General features: G+C 37.0%; 2 protein-coding genes across 2 annotated transcripts; both read right to left on the reverse strand.

The window, feature by feature from the left end:
- Nucleotides 1-4,712: 4,712 nt before the first annotated feature.
- Nucleotides 4,713-7,314, reverse strand: LOC118737367. Its single transcript, XM_036467817.1, has 2 exons — nt 6,672-7,314; nt 4,713-6,606 (listed from the first exon to the last, which is right to left on the reverse strand). Exons 1-2 carry the CDS (start codon nt 6,967-6,969, stop codon nt 5,639-5,641), a joined length of 1,266 nt encoding a protein of 421 aa, XP_036323710.1. The 5' UTR covers nt 6,970-7,314; the 3' UTR covers nt 4,713-5,638.
- A 10,484-nt stretch (nt 7,315-17,798) lies between these two features.
- LOC118738440 (odorant receptor 82a) lies at nt 17,799-19,898 on the reverse strand. Its single transcript, XM_036469377.1, has 6 exons — nt 19,547-19,898; nt 19,283-19,466; nt 18,386-18,731; nt 18,180-18,284; nt 17,934-18,086; nt 17,799-17,849 (listed from the first exon to the last, which is right to left on the reverse strand). The coding sequence occupies exons 1-6, from the start codon at nt 19,896-19,898 to the stop codon at nt 17,799-17,801; spliced, it is 1,191 nt and encodes a 396-aa protein (XP_036325270.1).
- Nucleotides 19,899-23,340: the final 3,442 nt, after the last annotated feature.

Raw genomic sequence — 23,340 nt, forward strand, 5'->3', positions numbered from 1 at the left:
AATTAAGGTTGCATTCCTCCGGCTATGAGATACGAAATTTTCTCTTGTTTTATCCTCTTTTGCATACATAAATGCTTAAATTATTGCGAATTAAAATATTGGAAACGAATTAAATTCATATTTATATCGTAAAATCACAGTTGTACAGTTGAAATAAAGAATAGCAATATTTACCTGTATATATTAACATTCATATATATGCAAGCATTGCGGGTTATGTTAACGCCTGGGCCGCTGAGTGTGGCGTACAGTGGATTAAAAAAACGGGCAGGGGCCTATTTCATAAAAGTGACAGGAGCGACAATTGTCGATTTTTCCGAAAATTTTCAAAGCCAGATTTGTCGGTGTCATTTTTGACAATTTTTGGAAAACGAAAGAGACAGTACTAGAATATTGTCGACAATTGTCTGACAATGGTTCGGACAATTGTCACTCTGACAAAATTGTCGTGACAATAACGACGAAACTAAGTATCTCCGCATTTCAATACTTTTTAATGATTTTAATATTTGTAAAAACTAAAATAATGCTAATGCAATTATTAGTTATATATAAATAAGATATCAATTTCATATAACTGGTGACAATTTTAAAGCCCGACAATTATAATTTTGTCACTTCTTAACGGAATTTTTCATGCAATTGAAACCGGGTTGGCAAAAGTTTTTATGAAACAAAACACCCACTAAACTGTCGAATTGTCACTGACAATACGGAAAATGCCTGGCGTGCCAAGACTGTCAGTGTCACTTTAGAAAATAGGGATCAGTGCTCTGGTTGAGTATTTTATCCAGGTTTATCCCTATATACTTTCCTCTTGCGACAACTCATTTGGCTTAATATTTCTTTAAATAGCAAAAATATTAATCTTTCCAAAGTCATATAAAAAAATTGTTTAATTCTGGAAGTTATACGAAAATGGTTTATTAGGAATTTTATTGATAAACACCCTATCTCGTTCTGAAAAAGGGCGTTCTTGAAAAGTTTTCTGGGAAAGGGCGTTATCGAGCTAGCTGCCGAGATATTTAGGTCGATCTTCCACTCAGCCGTCGATATATATGTACATATATAAGTTTGAATGTGTACATATGTAGCTATACATAAAACATATCAAATGAACCTCTTTCTGCAGCGCTGCTGATATACCAAATTGCATGCTTGGCTAGGCAGCTAAAGAGTTGAAGCATGGCGTAGCTGAGTAAAGCTTTACACTTTCAATGCAATTTCCCACAATGCTCATATTTCAAGTTCCACAAAAAATGCTAAAATTTAAAAAAAAAAAAACTAAAATAGAGTAGAAAGTAAAACTAAAAACCTGAGAATATAAAAATAAAAGTGCATAATAAGTGTGTAGAGGCAACGGCTTTGGCTAAGAGAATACTGGCTCAACGCCATAAAGCATGCAACTTGCCAGTATGCAAGCCAAATATAGTAGGAAAGCACAAACAGACGAACCTCTTACCGCGTCCTTGTGTGTGTGTGTGTGTATACTTAGCATGCAGCTAAAGGAATGCCTTTTCATTTTTTACACCCATCTGATATATTTCGCATAATATGCTGCTTTTCTTTTTTGCCACTGCTCCCTCAAGCCATTTATTTTATGCTACTTACTTTTTATTATAATAATTCTTTTTTTCAGTTTTGGCTTTTAACACCAACGCTCGTCTTGCCAGTCAGCAGAATTTCGTGCACACTTTCTTCGCCCCAAATTTGAGTCTGTGGTTGCAGATGTGCACCTACAGTTGCCGCAATGACAGTAAATAGTTTGTATGCCATGTACTATGTACGTATGTACATACATATGTAGGTAAGTCTAGGTAGTGTGCAAATATTACATAACGCCGTGCTGCAAAACGTCCTCTGCTTGCGCACCCAAATATGCAAATTTGAAAATTAAGTTCTAAATTCTACTTCACCCTTTAGCTTCTAGGGATTTAGTGAAATTCTTGGAGTGATCTAAGTGTATGTGGAATATGATCTACTTTCATCTTAAATAAATAGAATTTGCACAAAAGTTGGTTTGTGTACATAGAGGACCAAGCGCTATTCACACTTGCTTTTGTCTATATACATATGGGCAATTTCAGGCCGATTCGTACACCATTTGGCTTTTGCATCTCCGATTTTTTCATAATTTTTAATGTTAAAGTAGCATTTGAAGGAGGCCTCTCAAACCTATAAAATTTTTTGTCTACCTGATTAAAAAAAAAAAGAGAATCTTCCTTTTTATTCCCTATTAATTTGATTTTGTTGTTGTGCTATAAAGTTTGAATTTTATAAACCATTCATAAGAAAATTTTCGATAGGCTGGTCGGAAAATTATGACTTGGTACCAAGGCACATTAAACAGGTAGAATCAGTAGAGCAAAAACAACATTTGGGTGTATTTTGTTGTTGCTTCTGGTATCGAAAGTGTCAACAACTGTTCTGAATTTTTTCTTCTAAATCAAAGCGTGCCATGTGAAATACAAAAAATTATAAAAAATAAAAAATTGAAATTGGAAAAAATAAAAATTGATGCAACTTTCTTTCCTAGTAAATTTGTTTGCTTCTCGAAGCATTGATCCATCCTTTGCAAGGCCCAGTAATCAGCGGTCGTGCTGCCGAGTTGGGCGAACGTTCCAAAAGCTGCTATTCAATCGCTTGTTTTGTATGGAAAAAGGTTTCACAAGCAAATGGATTTTAACAACTTATAATTTTCGTGAGAAAAAATTAAAAATATTTGACATTTTCGAGACCAAATAATTTGAAAATAAATCAAATCAGCTGCTCTACTGATACTACCTGTTCAATCTACCTTGCTTGGTACTGAGTTTTTATATTTATTTATTTTTTTTCATAAACGCCAAGTAACTTTCGATTCTACATAATAATGCCTAATATTTTACATCTTAAAAATAACGAAATGTCTCCACCACTTTTGGACAGAGCCGCGTTGACGTGGAGTTACCCATTTATATCTATATATATCTTCATGTATACATCTATATATATATGTATGTATGTATTTTAGCTGCTCAATGTATGTGTATGTGCGTGTGTTTAGACGCACTTTTGGTCGGCACAGCAGGGTACCTCGGCTACTCTTGTAAAGCCACAGAATGACAGGATACCACAAAACTAAAACAGACTATTCAAATGTTGCTGCTCGTGCATGTAATTGTTTTTGCATTACATGCAAATTGTTGGTAAATTAGATAGCACCGGTACATGTTAACCACTTTTGCTCAGGCGAGTGTATGCTCAGTTGGAGTGTTTGGAATTTGCTTTAAAAAAGGAAATATTTAATTTTTTAAGTGCAACGAATGAAGAATTTCTCCTGGAATTTTAATAATAATGCATTGAGGTTGAATATCTTCCATTAAATATGTAAAGATTTTAATTTTTACAGTGCTCAAAGAAGAATAATTATAACTAAAAAATTTTACGAATTTACGAAGTTTGTCTTTGAGATGCCGAAGGTTCCATAGTAATTTCAGTTCAATTAAAGCCCGCAGATTTCCTTGTGTGCTGGGTTTTTCGAGAAGATTGACGGTTTTTATCACGCTTTGCATTCGTCGATGCTGTTTCATTGAGTTTTGCTGGTTTTGAAGAAATTCGTATGGAGTCTGCTGGAAGCAAATTTCCTCGACTAACTGTGTTGGTAACTACAAGGCCGTACAATAACTCGGCTGGTGATGCTTTCAGATTAGCTTGTATACTGTTCTCATGCCGAGGATAACTAAGGAAAGACTGTCTGTTCAAGAAGGAGATTTAAATACTCTGTGCCTTCTTTCTATTTTGGCATTAAATTGCAGTTATATCTCGTTGATCCGATGTATTTTTTTATATCTACATAACATACTATTCCTATGGCTACACATCCAATCCATTGAAAGGTTGCCATGAAAACTACCCCTTCTGCTTTTCCTTTGCCGTATGTATGTCAACCTGAAAACAGTCAACGTTGTGATCGCTTTTTTTTGTTGTTCTCGACGCCTTCAATCCTTCTTCCAGCTTATTCGCCAATTATGCTTTAGCTAAAACCTATTTCAACAAAAAACCTTTTCTATAATTTAAAACTAAATTTAAATGGTTTGATTTTAAACTCAAGTAGCACACTGGAGTATAACTTGGTGTAAGTTTAAGAATTTTGGTATAAATATGATTAATTGTACCAGAATTCACAGATTCACACCGTGTTATACATCAGTGTGCTACTTGAGTATTGGATACTTACTGAAACTTTCGCCGGCATGCTGTACTATGTTAAACTCTATAGAAAAGGCATTTAAATTTAAATTATTTTAAAAAAAGCCCAATTCAGAAATATATTTAATAGTGTTGCCACCTATTTTCCATCGTATATTTATTAAATTTTTTATTCAGAAAATTAATTATGGGTACTGAGACATAGCATGGGAATAAAAAATAAGGTTAGTATTCTAGGGTTAAGGCAGCCATATCATTGGAGCCATTTCATGGTAATATCCCCTTAGAATAATATATTTTTTTCTCAGCATCATTGAATGTTTTTGCTGAGTGTATTTAAATCATCTGCTATTTTACGGTGATTTCGTTTCTACCAAAAGAAATTTCCTTTTGATTGCCCCTTTCTCTTCTCGTGTTCGATTCTAAACTAAAGGAAAAGGGTGTGAGAATTGTGTGTTCGTTTCTTTAAATATCACACTCTTGTAAGGCAAAGAAGAAGAAGACACATTCTCTGCCCTGTGAAGCTTTATCAGGGGTTATGGTTGCCATGAAAACTAGATGGTTGTTTAAAACAACAATATTATTAAATGCATGAGCTAGACAAGGACAAGAAGGCAAAAACATGCCTTTTTACCAAGCTGAGTGTAACAGCAAACACATTTTGCACCGGGAGATGGCAACATTTTTTGGAAGAAACGAAATTACCATTAGCACTCGGTACGTTAAGACCTTTTATCTCTTATATGTTAAATGAAGCAAGAATGTCTTTCGCAAGAGGTACTATTTGGCAGGATATCTCATTCCACCATTTCTCTGCGTCTTATATATAATAGTGGTTTCCATATTTTCAACTTTGCTGCATTGGCGGGACAACTTTAGCCAAGTGTTTTGTACCATCGGTAAATTTAAATCTGGCATCCACATTGCACTGTACAGTCAAATTCTAGGTAAATAGCTTACTAATGTGCCCTTGGAACTTTATCATTTTGAGGAAGGCTTATTGAATTCAGAACTAAATTCTAGAGGTTCTTGAATGCCGAGGGGTGATATTCAACAACAAATTTTTCACTTAATAATGCGCTCATATACATAAGACGTAGCCGGGTAAGAGCCAAGAAACCGGAGAATTCGGAAAAGAATTTTTACGGCGACCCGCCCTCTGCAGTCAAACGTAAAACTTTGAGTCTAGTTATTTCAGGCGTAAAAGGTGTCGCCGTAAAAACTGGTTGTCCTTCGGAGGCGGTATAAAATTGCAAGTTTGCTTTATCTCAGAACAATGCAGCAGGGTTGCAGGAGTTGTTCGACTTTTATGGTAAAAGAAAACTTTAGTTCAGATTATAATTTGTTTGTATTAAGAACACTCGTACTTTGAAAATGTTGGTCAATTTGATTAAGTGTTATAACATTGCTTTTTTTCTTACTTAAACTCAGCGTAAGCTCTCGCATATCACACATCACACGGCATTCGTGGCTCACGCGAGAATACGCAGTCGAAACTATCGGCGAAATCACGATTTTGCTTCATACCCAAGTAGAATATATTCTCAGCCAGTTCCTTGCCAAACTCACAAAAGTTCTGTGCATATAATACGAAGAAGACTTTCTTATTATCCAAATCATATGCGCCAAGTATTCTATTCTCACTATCGTAGATTTCATTATTTATGCTCGCTCGATCAGGCTTAGTCCAGTCGCTGTAATCCACCCAAGCATTTTGAAATGCCTTCAGATAGACAACAGCCAAGACACGAGCCTCATCCAAGACGTGCACGTACGGCGGCAATTTGAGGCACTCAGCCAACTCGTGTACACGCTTCGGCTCACGATCGCGCTCGGTCGTGTTGTACAGTGTCATCCACAAGTGTACGTTCAGTGTTGGGTAGTAGTAGGACATGGGCATGTTGCGGCTCTGATAGAGATAAAGCGTCCAGTCCAGCATGGTGCGTTCAACGCCCAACTCGTAGGTGGAGTTGCGGCGGCGATGCAGCTCTAAATTGCGCACATTGTGCTTGTAACTTTCACGATAGACACGCAACGACTCGTACTCATGACTCAGCTCGTGTGGTCGAAAATAGATGTGTGGAAGTCGGAATTTCTCCCTCAGCGTGAGTAGGCGATGACGAATGGGATGATGCATGAAGTTGTGAGTTTGCGCTGCTTTGTAGAGAAAATTCTCGAGTAAATTTAGGAAGTTATGGTGTTCCACGGAGTTGGGGCTTATGTGATTTTTGCTTATTATATAGCCGAAGAGTGGTTTGAAGTACTCAAATGTTTCGCGATAGCAGTCTTCGATTGCTTTCTTAGAGTTGCAAGAAATAAAAAAGTCCATCATCTTTTGCTTAGCATCGAATTGCTCGGGATCTTGCTGCAGCTCGGTGAGCAGCTTCATTAGCTCGGCAAATTCGGGTAAGTGGCCTACAATGTAAACATATACATATGTACCTATGTATGTATGTATAAATATGTCATTCACATCTCACCCAAAACCGTGAAGAGTGGATTGTTGTAACTACAAACATAATCGTAGAAGCTCTCGCATGGCAATCTGTTGTGGTTGATGGATGCATGTAGACGTGTGGCAAGATTTTCAAGCTGCTTTTGACGCACTTTGCTAATATGTCTATAAGTATTATATTCGTACTCTTGTGCGCTCACTGGCAAGCATACAAAACTGAAAACTAGCGCGAGCAGCGATAAGAGGAGCATGAAATATTGCCGTCGACTATGCTGCTGACGACGACGATGGCGACGATGCATGTCCATGCCAAGCGGAAACATTATTATGAACCACAAAACTAACTAACCTTCTTGTCAATGTCACATAAATAGTTAATAAATATGTAGTTCACTCTTCGTCACAAGTCACTGAAAACTTTGCCGCTCTCAAAACCACAATTCGTTGGTCAACACTTTGCGCAAAACTCCGAATTGGATTTGTGTCAGAAACTTTAACAATTTTTAGTTCCAGCGAGCAACTTCGCCAGTTCAGTATATTTTATGTTCAAAGTGGTTATAGTTTTGAAGTGAAACTTTCACTATGCTGTTATTAGAAGGGCTAGTAATTTATAAACGTTGACACTATGCAAACGAAGTTAGCGCGCCGATGACATGCTGCTGCGCTAATCTACAAGAGCAAACTAATCAAACGGCGAAAGATTCGCTTCGCCTCTACGTCGATCTGTTCCCATTGCTGATAAGCTTTTTAGTAGTTTATTATTGTTCGTGGTATATTTCAGTATTCATATTTATTATAAAACATGAAACAAGTAGTAAATAACACCAATACCATATTTTCTGATACGCATCAAACAGCTTCGGAATTTAATTTGATGCTGAAATCGGTTGAGAAATCACTGAACTCATTACCAGGGATGACCACGTAGTATTTATAAAGTATTATTGGAGTAAAAAAATTGGAGAAGATTCTTGATTGGCGTCCAATAGAGTAAGCAGCCGTTTTTTTTTGCGCCAACTGAAGCCAATTGAAGCCAGTTTAGAGTTGTCGATTATTCGCCTTTTTTCCAAAACCGATTTCCAAGTTATTTGAAAAATGCCAATTTGAAAAAATTGGTTCCCCATTTTTATATGAAGAAAAACGCGGTTTTATTTTACATACTTATATTTTCTCTACATCAACACTTAGTGTTAGTCAGAAGTCATAAATTTTTATTTTATTATTTATTTATTTATTTTTTACATACATACATACATTTATGTACATACATATTTTATTTTACTTTATTTTATTTTCTTTTGATTTATTTAATTTTACATTATTTAATTTATTTTTAGTTAATTTAAACTTTTAGACTTTAATTTTATAAAAAAATCAACAATAACTAACTGAAAGGAACATTAAAATGAAGTGGTAATGAATAAAAATAAGTAAACAACTAAAAACTAAATGAAAATAAAACTGGCCGGGGACTCAAACCTACTATTTTAAAGCTCATTAATTCGCATTACTACCGCCTTTCAAGGCACAATATTCATCGTATCAACTAGGCCCCATCGACACCAACCACCTCTTTACATACCTACTCACATCATTAAAAAAAATTCTACAATAAAAAATACTCCAGTCTTCAGATATAAAATTAATACAAATGTTCTCTGTAGTTTCATTATCAATAAAATAAATATAAGGACATTTTTGATTCTGCTTCCGGTATTCGAAAAATCCAGATTAAAAAAAAAAACGTCTCTAAACGCTATTGGGTCAGCCTTTTTGAATTCCAAAACGACCTCAGAAACCTTTATTCTGGCTTTAAATGTAAATTTTGTCACCAAATAAATATTGCTTATAGTTTTAGGGTTAAAAAAAAATCATCCTTCACCTTATGCTGATAAAAATACAGCCCTAGAAAATCTTTACAAAAATCCGTTCTAAAATATTCGATTCATTAAAAAATTTACTTCCAGCCATTTTTGCACAAAATCAGTCGAAAATTTCCAATCGTGCTAGGCTTCGATCAGAAGCTTTCAGACCCGCAGCGTTTGTGCCCATTTGCAGAGACATCACAAATCGAGCGGTGCCTCCGCATTTTAATTTTCTGCACTATATTGAAATCGTTGTAAACCTAATTCAGCTCTTGGCTCCATTATCTGTACTATTCGGCACTGCAAAAAGGCCCGTAAATTTCTCACATAATCTCTCTCTCTCTCTCGAATACTCAAAAATCCACCTCACTGGAAGTTGTGATTGCTTCTATGCCATATTTGTACCATTGGTTGTTCTTGTTCGACAAGAGAGCACTCTACTTATAAAATTACCCACTCAGACTCAACTATTACTTGTTGGCAAGCGCGATTCTCCATCGGGTTTCCAGGTATTTCCTCGACTTTTTCGAAATTACAACTGTCAACAGGAATGTGAGTGTCAGGAAATACTTCGGTATACCTCATTCACGAGAACCACACGATTTATCTATATATCAGTGCACGGAATTTACCACTTAATTGGTACTTACCAGCTTTTTGGCTGTATTTTATTTTCTACCATTTTTACAAACAAAGGCTAAAAATCGACCAATGTATTCCAGAAAGAACGCAAAGAGATTGAACGCATTGTATACATATATGGTAATCGAACTTGCCTAAAATAAAAATGAAACGCTAACTCTGACCATAACCAATTTAAAATTGAAACTGATCTCTACCAGCTGTTTATAAAAATGTATTTTTCGTTTGCAATACGTGTTTTGTGTTTGACTGAAAAGCGGAAGTTCTGCAAACTCTAAGCGTTTCACATCCAATTTTAGTCAAAAAATTTTAAATTTATACAGGGCGTGAATCACGGTATCCGGGATTAAATCGATTTCGAATCAAAATTTCCTTTTGAGATTACGGCAATTGGTAACAAGCTCGCTTTTTAAATTTAAAATTAAATTCATCCGATTCAAACAACAACAAACACATAACTTTTACATTAAGAACCACCGAGGCGAAAATCTAGCTGCTCTGTTAACATCATCTTATATGAATTCGTCTTGATTTATCCTATATGAATAAAAATTATCTAATATATTTTCTTTTAAAAAATCTACCAATTTCTACTATCTTTTGTATGCACTGCTCCACATTCAACTTGGAAAAGGCAGAAAAGATGTTGTGCTCATGTCCTACGTCGTCAGACTGAAAAGGTCGCTCTGTCTAAAACCTCATTTGGTATCGAACAGCTCGGTGAAGTACTTCCAAATTAACCTTTCCTAGCCGTATTAGTTTCGCAGCGATACCAAATTCGGACAACTTTTATGCCGCAACTTCTTTTCGTGCTGTTGAAAGCGACTTTGAAATCGGCAAATAATTTAAGTGGGCCATGGACATTTGCCATAAAGTCGCCAATTTCTGGCCTTAAAAGCGATCAGCCGCAGTCAGTTATCAGACGGTTCATCATGGAGGCTAAATTCTCCGGCGCTAGGACCAAATTTCTATTCCTTTTCCACTTTGACATTGAAGTATCCAAGCACGATTTGCGCTCCCAATGCTCATAGTAGATGCGTTTGAACTCCTCGTCTTTCTTGAGCTTCAGGGCGTGGATGCAAATGAGCAAGATGTTGAAAAATTCCTATTTAACAACAACAAATCTAAGGGTCTTGACATTCGAGATACCTATCCGCAAATCGTTTACCGTTCGCGGTGGTTTTCATCAAAAAAAATGCGTTCCCGTTCTAGGCTTATTTTTTTAGGTTAGATTTTGCTTGACTAAGTTACACGTTTATGAACCGCGTTGTTTGTTCCGAGAGAAACACCCGCTAGCATACGCAGATTATGGTGGCGCTTTTTTCGGTAACCCAAGGCGGGACACGAGTTGGTTATCGCTTTGCGCGAACGGGGACATAATGGTCGGGATTGAGTAGATAAGTCGTGCACTTGTACAAAGTTAATATAAGTAAACAATTAATTTTTTAAAAACCACTTTAACCTTCCGTTTGGTTACAAATAACTTTAGTTAGTAGCCAAGTCCATTACTTTGAGCGCAACGCTTTAGCTAAATAGTCTGTGGCAACTGTGTTCTTGTATATTTCCGCCAAATCCACACAAGTCTTCCCCATCTTATCCTTCGACTTAGGATCTGCACCATGTGTCAACAGCAGCTTCAAAACACAAACATCCGAGCCCATTACGACTACATATAAGCGATGAAATGTAAATGCAAATTTGATGTAACAGCCTGACTTAATCGCCCCGAGCTTAGGCGAGACTCACCTGCACGTGACAGCAATGACCAGCCGCAAGCGTCTGTTGCGTTTACGTTGGCGCCATTCTCCAGCGCAAATCTGAGCAACTCCAATTGATTAGCGTCGACGGCAAAGTGACAAGCAGTCATGTCATTAATGTCAACTGCCTCTAGTTGCGCCTTGCGATTTAGCAGTATGCGTGCCACCGCCAAACGGCCATAATAGAAAGCAAGCTGCGTGCGAGTAGGGTGAGGGAGTTGCGGACAAAGAGTAGAGTGATGGAAGAAATAGAGGTGTGCAAAATTAATTATGCCTTAAACGAGGTGAACTGATTATTGCAAATGCTGCAGTGTTACCAAAATCCTTCAAGGAAGCCCACACTTCAGAAACATGAACACAAATTAAGCACTGTTCAAATGTACTTGAGGCGCTTCAATGCGGAATTAGTGGATTTTCCTGCAGAGCAACTATTTTAAATCGCATACACGCACCTGCAGCGGTGTGCGTGCATTAAGCGGATTGCCAATTTGCACGTTGCCGCCATGACTCAGCAGCACATCGATGACGCTGTTTTGACCGTCGATGATAGCATTCGCCAGCGGCAAATAGCCATTGGGCCCAGGGTGTTCCAATAGGCTGGGTCGGCGTCGTAAAATGCGCTTCACCAGAAACTGCTGACCTTTCTTAATGGCGCGGTGTAGACTTAGTGTGGTGGGCAGCGGCGACAATGTGGTGACCTGAAATTTTTGAGATGCAAATGCTTTAGAGTTTTATAGAATTTCAAAGTTCAAAAAAAACTATACCAAGAAATCTGGCGACATTTTGTAGTCTTCAAATAGACCACGCGCCTCACAGAAGCGTTGTGCTTTGATGCGCAGCCGATATGTGAAATTCTCAGCTAAATCACTGACGGTGGTTGGAGCGTATCCAACCCTGAAAAAAAAATGTCTTTTATCTGTTAAAGAAACTCCTTGTTTTCACAGTTTGATGCGTACCAAGCCACTTGTTCCCAGCCACGTCGGCGGTGAAATTTTTCGATTTTGTATACCTCAGCTTCGGGTGATGGTGTCCAGTCGATGCACACACTATTTTGTTTCTCTTCAACAATGCGTACTTCAAAAGCGGGGTCACGAGGAATAGCACTGTCGTCACTTGCATCACATTCTTCCGCGTTAACTCCTTCTGTAGGATCATTGCAATAAGGCTCTTCGAGATTTAGCGTTTGGTTTGCACTTGCATGGTTTTTCATTCCGTTACCCGCCACTTCGTTTTCTACCTCTCCTTTCTTTTTTTGCCATTCTACATCTTCTTTTTGTTCTTCGTCCTCTCCAATAGATTCTACCACTTCTTCTTTTTCTATTTTCCCAATTTCTTTTTCTTCAACCCTTCGGCTTTCTTCTTCTACTCGCCCGTCTTCATTTTCTGCTTTAAGGTTCCTGCTAAGCGGCTCTTCGGGACTTGGCGCCTGGTTTACACTTCCATGGTTTTCCATTCTGTTAACCGCCTCTTCGCTGCCTTCTTCTCCTCCCACCGCTTCCTTTTCTTGCTCTTCTATTGCTTCTTTTTGTTCTTCATCCCCTCCAATTGAAACTTCCATTTCCTCCTTTTCCATTTCCCTCTCTCCTATTTTATAAATTTCTTTTTCGTCAACCCTTTCATTTTCTTGTTTTTCTTTCTCCTCAAACTTTTTGTTCTTTTCTTTTACTGCTTCCTCTTTTCCTTCTTTAGGCTCTTCCATAATAGGCACCTGGCTTATACTATCACGGCTTTTCATTCTATTAGCAGCCTCTTTGTTTCCTTCTTCGCCTTCTACTCCATAGTTTTCTTTTATTTCTACTTCTTTCTTTTGCTCGTCATCTTTTTCCACTGATTCTTCTGTTTCGCGATCATCTTTTTCTTCTTTCTCAATTTCCTTTTCCTCTTCTTTTACTTTTTCTCCCTTTTCTTTCATGTATTCCCCTTCTTTAGAGTTTCTTCTAAGCCACTTTTCAAGATTATCCATTATATCAGCGTCCTCTTCGTTTCCTTTTTCATTTATTTCTACTTCATTTTGATCTTCTTCTTTCAGTAATTCTTTGATTTTCCGACATTCATTTTCTTCTGCGTATTCTTTCTCTTCGTCGTCTCCTTTGTCTTCTTGTTTCTCTTTTTCTTCCTTTTCTCCTGATTCATTCTCAACTTCTTCTTTTATTAATTCTGGTTTTGTTTCTTCCCCACCATTTCCTTCTTTTATATGTTCCTCTACTCCTGCGGCTTTATCTGGTTTTCCTACATTTTCATCTGCTTCTTCTTTTATTTCTTTGGAATGTATTTCTTCTTCTTCCTTAAATTCTTCTTCTTCCTGTTTATCTTCTTCTTCCTTTTCTTTTTTATTTTCTTTGTTTTCTTCCTGTTCTCCCTCTTTTCCCGCTGCTTCTTCTTTTTCTTCCATTAATACTTCAGTTTGGGTTTCTTCTTCCACGCTTTCTTCCTCTTCTTTTTCTTCTGCTCTTGTAGCTATTTCTACATTTCCTCCTTCTATTTCTTCTTCTTTTTCTTTAACTCCTTCTACTTCTGTTTCTTCTTCTTCATTCTCTTGTTGTTCTTCTTCTTCTGATCTCTTTTCAATTATTATTCCTTCTTCTTTTTCTGCTTCTTCTTCTTTCTTTACATTTTCCTCCTTATAAACCCCATGCAGTTCGTCTTTTGTACTTAGGCTGCTTTCATCAACAATTTCATTCAATGTTTTACTATTATCTGCCACAACAGGCTCTGATTCCAGGCTACAACTTATTTCGCTTCCTCTGGCGATTTTTCTGGCTTCAGTTTCCATGCTAAATTTAAATTTTATTGATGTAAGTTTTTCGCAATTTTATTAAGCACTCACACGTCTCTTTTCCTGTTCCTCAGCGCACTGACATGTCGATTCGCCACTTCTCGCCCGCTATGTTTGAGTTCCGGTCGCTTAACGAAAAATTTTGCATGTGAAAGCAACAACAAAGTTAGCTAGCACGGATAGACAATAGCAAGTTTGGTTGTACCTCATTGAGTTCGCTCGTTTCGGCACTTGCTAACTGATGGCGAATCGATGACGGCTTATATTTCATATGTATGTGTTCACAATCTTCTGACGCTACTGTTAAATCGATATTAAATTCAAAATATTTGGTCGTTATGACGTTGTCGTCGCAGTGAAAAGGTGAGGCGTAATTTTTGTGCTGTATGCATTTACACAATGCAACCAAATTAGCGACAAAGCTGTAAGCTAGTTAGTAAATGGCTTAAAGAATTCACACTACTTTTCAGCACTTTATTCAGCTATAAATTTAAATTTTAATTTAATTTTTTAATTTTAATTTTTTTAGAGTTCTACTCTACTCTAGGAGAGACTAAGTAATATTTCAGACGTTCAATTGAAAGTAGCCAAATTATGTACATATACAGGGTGTCCCAGAAGTAACCTGCCAAACTTTAGGGGAAGGTAGGTGGGGAGGTGAGCTCTCTGATAAACAAACATTTTCAGGTAAAAGTATTACCGTTTTTGAAATATTATCATTTTTTGAATTTAAAAAAAAATCGTGCCTTTTCATGTATTTTCTTTAACTGCATCTACAAACCAGGCTATACTTAGTAAATTTTTTATGTAAAATACTTCCAGATAGTTGCTTCTCCATACTCAAATGCAATGTAGTTAAAATATATTAAGGAACCATCATAAAAATAGGACTATTTTGGGATTTTTAACTTTTTGATATTTTCTTCCCCAACTTTGACTATCTCTGGTGAAAAAAAAAATGTACTGAGCTATAACTTTACATTACATAAAACAATTGCTCATTTAATAAAGATTTCAGAAAGGTGCCACTCTTACTGTTTCGAATAGAAAAAAAGTTATAGCCGCATTTGTGGGCAAAGGACTAAGACAAGCTAGAATGTATTTAATGGATTTAAATTTAAGTTGCTCTTGTTACCGACCAATGACATGCTAAATAGTACAAAGGTACATTATTACCTGCCCTTGACATTATTTATGTTACTTACCGGAAGAGAGAAAAGATAATTATACCTATATACCACAGAGATAAACAAAAAGGCTATAGAGACAAAAATAGAGATAGAGAAAGTGGTAGAGATAAAGGGAGATACAATTGAATGATGAGATATGTTATGTTATTAACAACTTATTGTATGTTATGGAATGGTATGTTATGTATGTTATGTTATGTTGTGTTACGGGATGTTATGTTATCTTATGGCATGTTATTCTAAGCTATGTTGTGTTATGTTATGTTAGTGTATAGCTTGCTATGTTGTGTTATGTTAGGTTATGTTATCTTATCTTAGTCTATGCTATTCTATACTATGTTGTGTTACGGTATGCTATGCTATGTTATGTTATGTTATGGTATGTTATGTTATGCTAAGTGCTAAGTTCAATTCCCACCACTCGTCTTACCCCAACTAAAGCTATTTCACTTCAACTCACCTTATCTCACCTCAACTGAATCAACTTAGCTCAACTCACGCTAACTCACCTTAACTTATCTAAACTCACTTCACCTCAACTCCTTTAGTTTAGTGGTTAAATTTCAGCCGCTGAGCGAATACTAGTATATATTAATATATACAAGTATTTTATTCTCCATTTCCATCTGGGTTTTATCTTCAGTATAAAGCCGGGCAAACTTTTAAAATTGTTGTTGAAAATAGAAAGACAATGCTGTGCATAAAACAACACGTGCTCCTCATATTTTCACGTTTCTGCAACCTACAATTTTTTTTACAACCTGAACGATATTAACTGCATAGTCCCATCATTGGGAATCGAACGGCTCGGAGCTGCTTGCTTTATTCAATGTCAGAATATGCTGGGTTACCAAATTCAGTAGCGACGAATATGCGGCTTCTATTCATACTATCGAAAGCGGTTTTGAAATTGGCAGAGAGACAGTGCTTGTCGATCTACTTCATGCAGGTCTTTTTCGTAATTTTACTTATGGTGAAAAACGGCCTGCGGTGCATTTACGGATTCTAATACACACGATAAGGTTGGATCACTGAAGGTGAGCTTTAGAGTCTTTCACACAATATGCTCAATCATACCTTGTCAGCAATACTTAAAAGGCTGATCCAATGGTAGTTGGCTCATATGGTAAAACAGCTCTTTTTGTGGATTGAGCAGAGCATACTTGCACTGATGCCATAAAGTAGAGAAGAAAAAAATTTTGAAAAGTTGTAAATTTTCCCATATTTCCCCCGCTTTCGAAATAGAAAATGCCTTTAACAGAAGCACTAGATGATAATTTCCGCAATAGAAGAATTATTTAGCGGGTAAAACCATCACTTAGCTTAATTCTTTTTCGATGAACTTGCGGCCTTCACCGGACTGACGCATGTCCCGAATTACTCGCGGGCCACCGCGAAGCTACGCAAATCTAATGTTTGAAAGAGTAATAATGCCAATGGATTTTATTACGCTTTTGGAAAGGAAATAATGACTTCATTTCGCACCAGTACGCGAAATAGTGCCAACTGACCTTTTTTCCGTTGATCTTGTTTCTCATCACCCGATTTTCCGTTGAAACTCATTTGAAAACATTCCACATATTAATCTAACTGATTAGATTTTTTCTTAGGAAATTCTACAACACAGTTCTCTCTCCCCTTCTATGGGTCGAGGCGATGAACCCATTGTTGCGGCGATTTACCGTGTATCTTGGGGGTATTTTCGCCAGATGTAGCTATTATTGCAGGCTTATGACTCATCAAGGCAGGTTTTTGGACTCATGGTACATCCGGCCACTCGAAAATCTTAGGAACAATGGCGCCCATATCGATAACTTCAAGTACTAACTACTAGATACCATCACATATCTTCACCATAAACTATAAAATCATCACACCAACCTCACAGGACTGGAACGCTAGGCGCTACCACAAACGAAATTTTATAAACGCTTATACTGATGGCTCCAAACTTGACGGAAAGGTCGGAGGAGGAGTCTTCTCGCCACAACTGTAACTAGAAATATCTATTTGGCTCCCTGACTACAAAATCAGAAGAAAACAACTATAGCGTATACCAGGTGGAAGTGATGGCAATTCAGCAGGCAATTCGGCGCCTAGCAAGAATACCTAAGGAGGAAAGACAGGTTTTTTCTTCTCTAGCTATCAAGCAGCTCTGATAGCGCTATACTCATATATTTACACAACACGAAATCTCTTACTTAATGCTGAATATCCTTAAACAAGGTGGCCCAGCATTATGGAATACAAACCATGTGGGTGCCTGAACACCGGAATATTGCAGGTAGCCGCAAGGCTGACGGATTAGCAAGGAATGGTACTACTCTCCCCATATTTCCGGATAAGGACATAGTAAGTATACCAATGGCCACCTCAAAACTCGAGGCAGTGAACAGCACCATAGAAGTAAAACACGAATGCTGGGGAAACCTCCCTTGTGAAATCGCCAAGCTCACATGGTCTTCTTACGATAAAACGTATAGAGGTATTCATTCTCTCACGAATTCTTACTTGCACTGGCTAATCGGCACAGGAAAGTGTACGACACCTCATCTGCCACTGTCCGGCATTAAGCATAACCACAAAACTTTGCGGAGATAGCGAAAATTTACATTGGAACACTATACACATTAGTTCATTACGTCAACAAAATCTATTTGATACTAAGTCAGCATCGCACCTGACCTACATCAGAATTATAATTCATTATCAAATGTGCCTTACGCATACACACTGCAATCTATTTTCCTAAGACGCGTTTGCGTAAAACTATAGTGTGTTTATATATTGCACTAGATAATCTCTAAAAACTAATTCGCAAAAGAAATCATCTAAATTGCCTAACATAAATAACCTTATAAAGTATACATTGTAGCGTTTTTCGTTTAGTGCTGAACATTTCAACTGCTTCCAATTTTCGCGTTACTCAATGGACTGTATGAAAGTGATGTAAGACATGGCGGCCTTCAAAATCTGCAGATAAAATATTTATTATCCACTAACTGCACCACAAAATTACGTACGTAAGCCACATAAACATTTCTAACTACAACTTACGCTCATAAAATTGGCCAGCGATGCCTCGTAGAAGCCCGCCCTAATGATGATCTCACGCTGCGAACGAAGCAAAATGAGCCGCAGGACATGACGATGGCGAGGCGGTAAATTATACCACTGCGACATTTGGACAGCCGTACCGACGGCCGAGCTCTACAAACGATGGCGAACAAGCATAATAAATTCCGGAATTTAATATTGGCGCAATGAATAGATTCTCAAATATATTAAAAGGAAAATTTGTACCTCAATTTTCAGAAACTCAGCGCCGTAACAGTAAATCAGCAACTGCATCAAAATTGAGCTTAGAAAAGTACAATAAACGACCATTTCCATGAAAACGCCAATGTGCTGCAAATAGAAAAGAAGGAAGGAAATAGAAGAAAAAGGAGCGCAAAAAGAAAGAAGTTACATAGAAGCGAATCGGCATTAAAACCATATGACAAACGCACCGTTACCAGCTGATAAATGATGACACACACTTCCAGCGAGGTCATCAGGAATTGTCCGAAAATTATTGGCTTGAATATGCGTTGTACGCTTTTGGCCAGCGACAGCAGTCGCACATGGTATTGAACATAGGCGCGAAGTTCCTGCTGTAGAAGCGCATCAGATTTGTCGAATGTATTTGTCTCTATGAAATGTTGCAAAGCTTGAAAATGGCCGCGCAGATTTGTGGTGAAGGAAACAAACAGACCGTCCACAGATGTTGCATGAATCACCACTACAATGGTGATAAGAATCGTATAGGCGTAGGCGAGTTGATAGCCTGGCGTCGATTCGAAATCAAAGCGAAATCTGAGAAAAATAGAAGAATGGTATTAATTTTAATTGGTAAAGATGTAGGGGGAATTAAGTGGAGTTAGGGATCAAATAATCATAACCGTCAGGCGATTATCCAATCAGGTCAAAAGAAGTAAACGATTTTGTATGTAAGTCTTTTCAGATATTTTCGTACTCTCTTAAAATCATATCTGGTATTTTCCCCGAGGGCGGTTGGATTGGTACGATAATCGTACTATGATGTGCCGTGCTATGTGGGCACATCTCATGGGCATCGATTCGTGTATGAGGACTCTCGTTCTCCAAATGCTAAGAAGCGGGTGGATTACGGTGAGATTTTATTCAGCAGATCTATTCATAAGTATCTAATAAATTCCGCTATAATCCTGTGACCTAATCAAAAATCGGCTGCATTTCAGAAGTCTACCAGCGGTTTTGTAATTCGGATTTTTTCAAAATTTAGAGCTACGCATCCCACAAATCTGAACGATATGTCTAAATTGTATAAGTGTCTACGTCTAACAATAGTTTCAAAAATTCAATCCCATCTTTCTTTATATATGTACCTCATTGGCATCGGTAGCTCCAGCAATAACGGTTTACCCTGCAACTTGTCCCAAATCATGCCGACCAGCGGATTGATTGTGAAATACACACCCGTGCATGAGACACTATAAAAGTACAGTTTGACAAATCGTTTTGCGCCGACATTGGCCGCCACTAACAATCGCTTGGCGTTTGCTTCGTGCACTGCAGAAAAGTCAAAAGTAAAATTCATGTAACTCTAATTACAGCTGCGTCTACTTGTGCTACACCAACTAAATACTCACATTCATCGTACATCATCTCAAACTCCGACATAAGCTGATTAAATTCATGCTTGTAGGCCAGAAAAGTTGAGGTCTTAATGACCGTCAGCACATTGGTGAAGAGGATGCTGAGACAAGCCGTCGCCAGCGGTAAATCGTCGATGTGATAGATAATGTAATCCATCATTGGCCATTGTGCCGATATCATAAAGAGCAACAACAATGCATGCTTCATTATTTGACATTGGCGAGTGCAAAGCGAGTGTCTTGATTTTTGCTCTGCTCTGGGCGGCAATTCATTGTTGTCGCTGATGTCTTGGTGGCCCATTAGGCGCAGACAATTGCGTTGTATCCTAAATAAATCTTCAGGCATTGCTGTTTATGAGACGCGTAACGGCACTAAACGAGGGAAATCACCTATGACCACTTTCGACAGTCTGTGCCTGGGTCGTTAGAGTTTTGTTTGTGTTAACTGCAAGTACTTTTACTTTCTATTATTTATTTGTCTGCTATGCGCGAATACGTTTTGTTACCATCGCACGTACTGTGGACAGATTTTGAATTGAATGTTGCCATTATATAAGGGCTTAAATACAGACAATTGTCGAATAATTAATTGTCACATTTGATGTGATAATTACTTGTTTTGTTTGCCACAGAACGGCGCCGTAAACAAATCGAATTTCAAATTAAAAATTGCATTATTTAACAGCTGAGCACAGGACGCTGTTAGAACGGTGCTGGAATGAGCGAAATTGATTGGATTTTAAATTGTTTTGATTGGTTGTCGACAGTTTAATTTGTGGGATGCATTGTGGATTGTCTCAAGCGTAATTATTTATCGTGGAAAATAGCTACATAACTAAATAGTGGGGATAATGACTCTTTGTTATGGAAAATTGTTAATAATCGTAAACAGAAAGGGATAATTTCTTCGGCTTTACAGAAAATTTAACGTAATCGAAATAAAGCAATTTTCCTGAGATGTGCCAATGCCTGCTGAAGCCGACCGTTATAGGGGAATAGGACCAGTCCAGCGCCTTCGTCTTGGCCTGCGGGCTGTGCCGATGTCATAGCCCTTAAACTAAACCGTTGAATACGAAATTATTAAGATAACATTAAAGCCCAATAAACATGGGGCTTTGTTAACAATTCGAAAATGATTGAAAACCCAATATATTTTTGGAGTCTCACCTTCGATAACTAATGTGGAATAGATTAGTATTCGATTCGAGAACTAGGCCATTCTCCAGCAAAACGGAACCTTCGTTATCCCATGTATTTTTCCTTCGTTATGAATTCGAAATCCAGCCCATTATCGAAATGACATTTTAACGAAAGAGAGTGATTTTCTTTTATTTCCCTTCGACGATTAGCTGGAAATCACTTCCTCTCTTGTTACTATGATTTTCATTTTTTTTTTCGAACCCATTCCGAATGCATTTCCAATACACTATGAACATTGGAAAGCTAAGGTTGGCTATGAGTTCGTTCTCAGTTCGATATGCATAATGGATATAGAAGGTCATTTTCGAACGTTCGCCAAAATGTTCATAGGGAGTTAAAAACAGCACATGAAATATTTATTTTGATTGTATTGAATCGAATTTAATAAACCAATATGAATTGCAAAATATTAATACATAGTAATAGAGAATCATATCCACATTAACTTCAATCAAATGTACCATGAGCTTATAAATAGATATATGCCAAGACGTGTATCACTACCCATTTCGATCGGTGCTCATAGTGTAATAATTTATTTAACTTAAACTTAATTTGAACTTAATTTTTTATCAGGTGAAGACTCTTTTTGAAACACTAAGAAGCTATTGCACATGCACAGGACAAGCCCTTTAATTTGATACCTCATATGACGAAAATGTTTTCGCGTATTATGCATCCATATGTAGTACATACATAGATTACTAAAAGAAAAACAGATCTACACTAATTGCAATCAACATTGGTACGTATGAATATATTTACATACATACGCTGTGATTAGGCTATGAATATGGCGCCATCTGTTACTCAAAATCCGAAATACCGACACACACATACTTTTTGTCTCCTTCGCTCTCTTTCATCGCATGCACGTGTTTGCAAAATGATGACAAAGTGATGTTGTATGGAAACTCATTTATGCCCATATATTTGAATCAAATAAACATACTTGGAAGATATCAACCAATACTTCCCATATACCAAACGAAGGGAAAACACCTGAATTTTTGATTAAAAAAAAAAAAAAAAACCAAATTATTCGAGCGGGTTTCGAGAATTTTGGTAATAAAAAAATGCTAATTTTTTCAAAAAAATGTCTGCCCTAAGATCCCTGATATTTGTTGAATTTATACAAAATTTGTACACAATAATATTTTTATTCCTCCAAGGAACCTATATCCGAAAATGAAAGTTATACCTGCAAATCATAAGTTGCTAGAGCACCATAAAGGCTCAAAAAAGACCCCAAAATAAGCCAATATTTGCCATTGTTTCTTAGACAGACAACGAATCGATTGCCTAGAGAAATGTATCCGTCGATAGGTCTGGAATTTTATCTTTGAAACGCCATACTTTTCTTTGAAATCGCTTCTCTACTTCTCGTGCAATAAACGTTTTCGTGAAGCTCTAAAAATTACAACTACAACATTTGAGCATAGCCTCCATATCGAATCGTAAGATGTTTTCTACGTCAAAAAACCTGTATGCGAGTGATGGGCTGCCATTTCGTTATAACTAACTAAACTTACCTAAATAAAATTTGTGGTAGTGCTTTTCCAACAAACGGTTGATATATTTATATGTATCTACTATGGATATAAATTGTACGCGCAATTTACATTGTAAATATGTAATAGCAATATATCCTCCAAAATTGGCAATCATTGGCACTTCATGATACCATTAAGCGGAAATAATTATAGCTAATTAAGAAAGTTATTTAATTAAATAGGCCGTTGGCAAAACCAATTGGTAAAAATTAATGAACTTTAGAAAGTCATAGTTTAACTGTTTTCTCATGCCCACACTGAGGGAAATAATGCATAGTAAAAATGAATACCTTATTTTTGATAATCATTTAAAATTGTTCGTATTTAAAAATAATATTTTCATACCAAAATTTAGCACGCACGTTTTTGAATGTCCACATCTGAGTATATATATATCAGTGTACATACCCAGTACGGCATATTTAGCTCAACCAATTACCTCAGAAAAATTTATTTATTTCTACTTATGCAGCAACTAATTTAAAATTCATGTTAAATCAACTAGCAGCCTCATTGGGCTAAACCAAATGCTTACACTTTTGATACATATCTTTGCCAATAATTCAATTTTGGTAGAAAAATCATCTAACTGTGGGCAATTAACTATTTCAGCACGAAAAGACATCTGCAAAAGAAACATTCAGAATTTGAAGTGCCTTAAGCCACATGCATTTTAAAGTAGTTGAAATTAAATTCAGAGGCGGATAACTGTTTGATGCCTAGGATATCGCCATGTCAAAACCAACAGTTCGTTCCAAGGAAGAAAGTCAGATATTCAACTATGTAGATTTGGTGTTTCTTTCCGTACCGGGCACGGATGGCCTAGGCATCAGTCAATTATCTGACTCTACATTTGATTTCAACTACTTTAAAGTTAATTTGGCTTAAATCTCTTCAAAGTCAGTATGTTTCATGTGAATACGCTTTCGTTCTGCACTTCACAGATGCTTTTTCATAACCAAGAAAACCCGAAATTAAAAATTTAAAATTAAATGTTCCGCCTAATGAGATTTGAACCTGGACACTCTTGGTCGC

This window comes from Rhagoletis pomonella, unplaced genomic scaffold (genome assembly GCF_013731165.1).
Source record: "Rhagoletis pomonella isolate Grant_MI unplaced genomic scaffold, Rhpom_1.0 Rhpom_scaffold_00004, whole genome shotgun sequence".
Lineage (NCBI taxonomy): Eukaryota > Metazoa > Arthropoda > Insecta > Diptera > Tephritidae > Rhagoletis > Rhagoletis pomonella.

Excerpts from the sequence above, each read along its gene's own strand:
- LOC118737367 (XM_036467817.1), bottom strand. The coding sequence starts at position 6,969 with ATGTTTCCGCTTGGCATGGACATGCATCGTCGCCATCGTCGTCGTCAG. Across the intron at positions 6,607-6,671 it reads TCCACTCTTCACGGTTTTGG|GCCACTTACCCGAATTTGCC; the intron begins GTGAGATGTGAA and ends TTTACATTGTAG.
- LOC118738440 (XM_036469377.1), bottom strand. The coding sequence starts at position 19,898 with ATGCCTGAAGATTTATTTAGGATACAACGCAATTGTCTGCGCCTAATG. Across the intron at positions 18,087-18,179 it reads CTGAGTTTCTGAAAATTGAG|AGCTCGGCCGTCGGTACGGC; the intron begins GTACAAATTTTC and ends CATCGTTTGTAG. Across the intron at positions 17,850-17,933 it reads CGCTGGCCAATTTTATGAGC|ATTTTGAAGGCCGCCATGTC; the intron begins GTAAGTTGTAGT and ends TTTTATCTGCAG.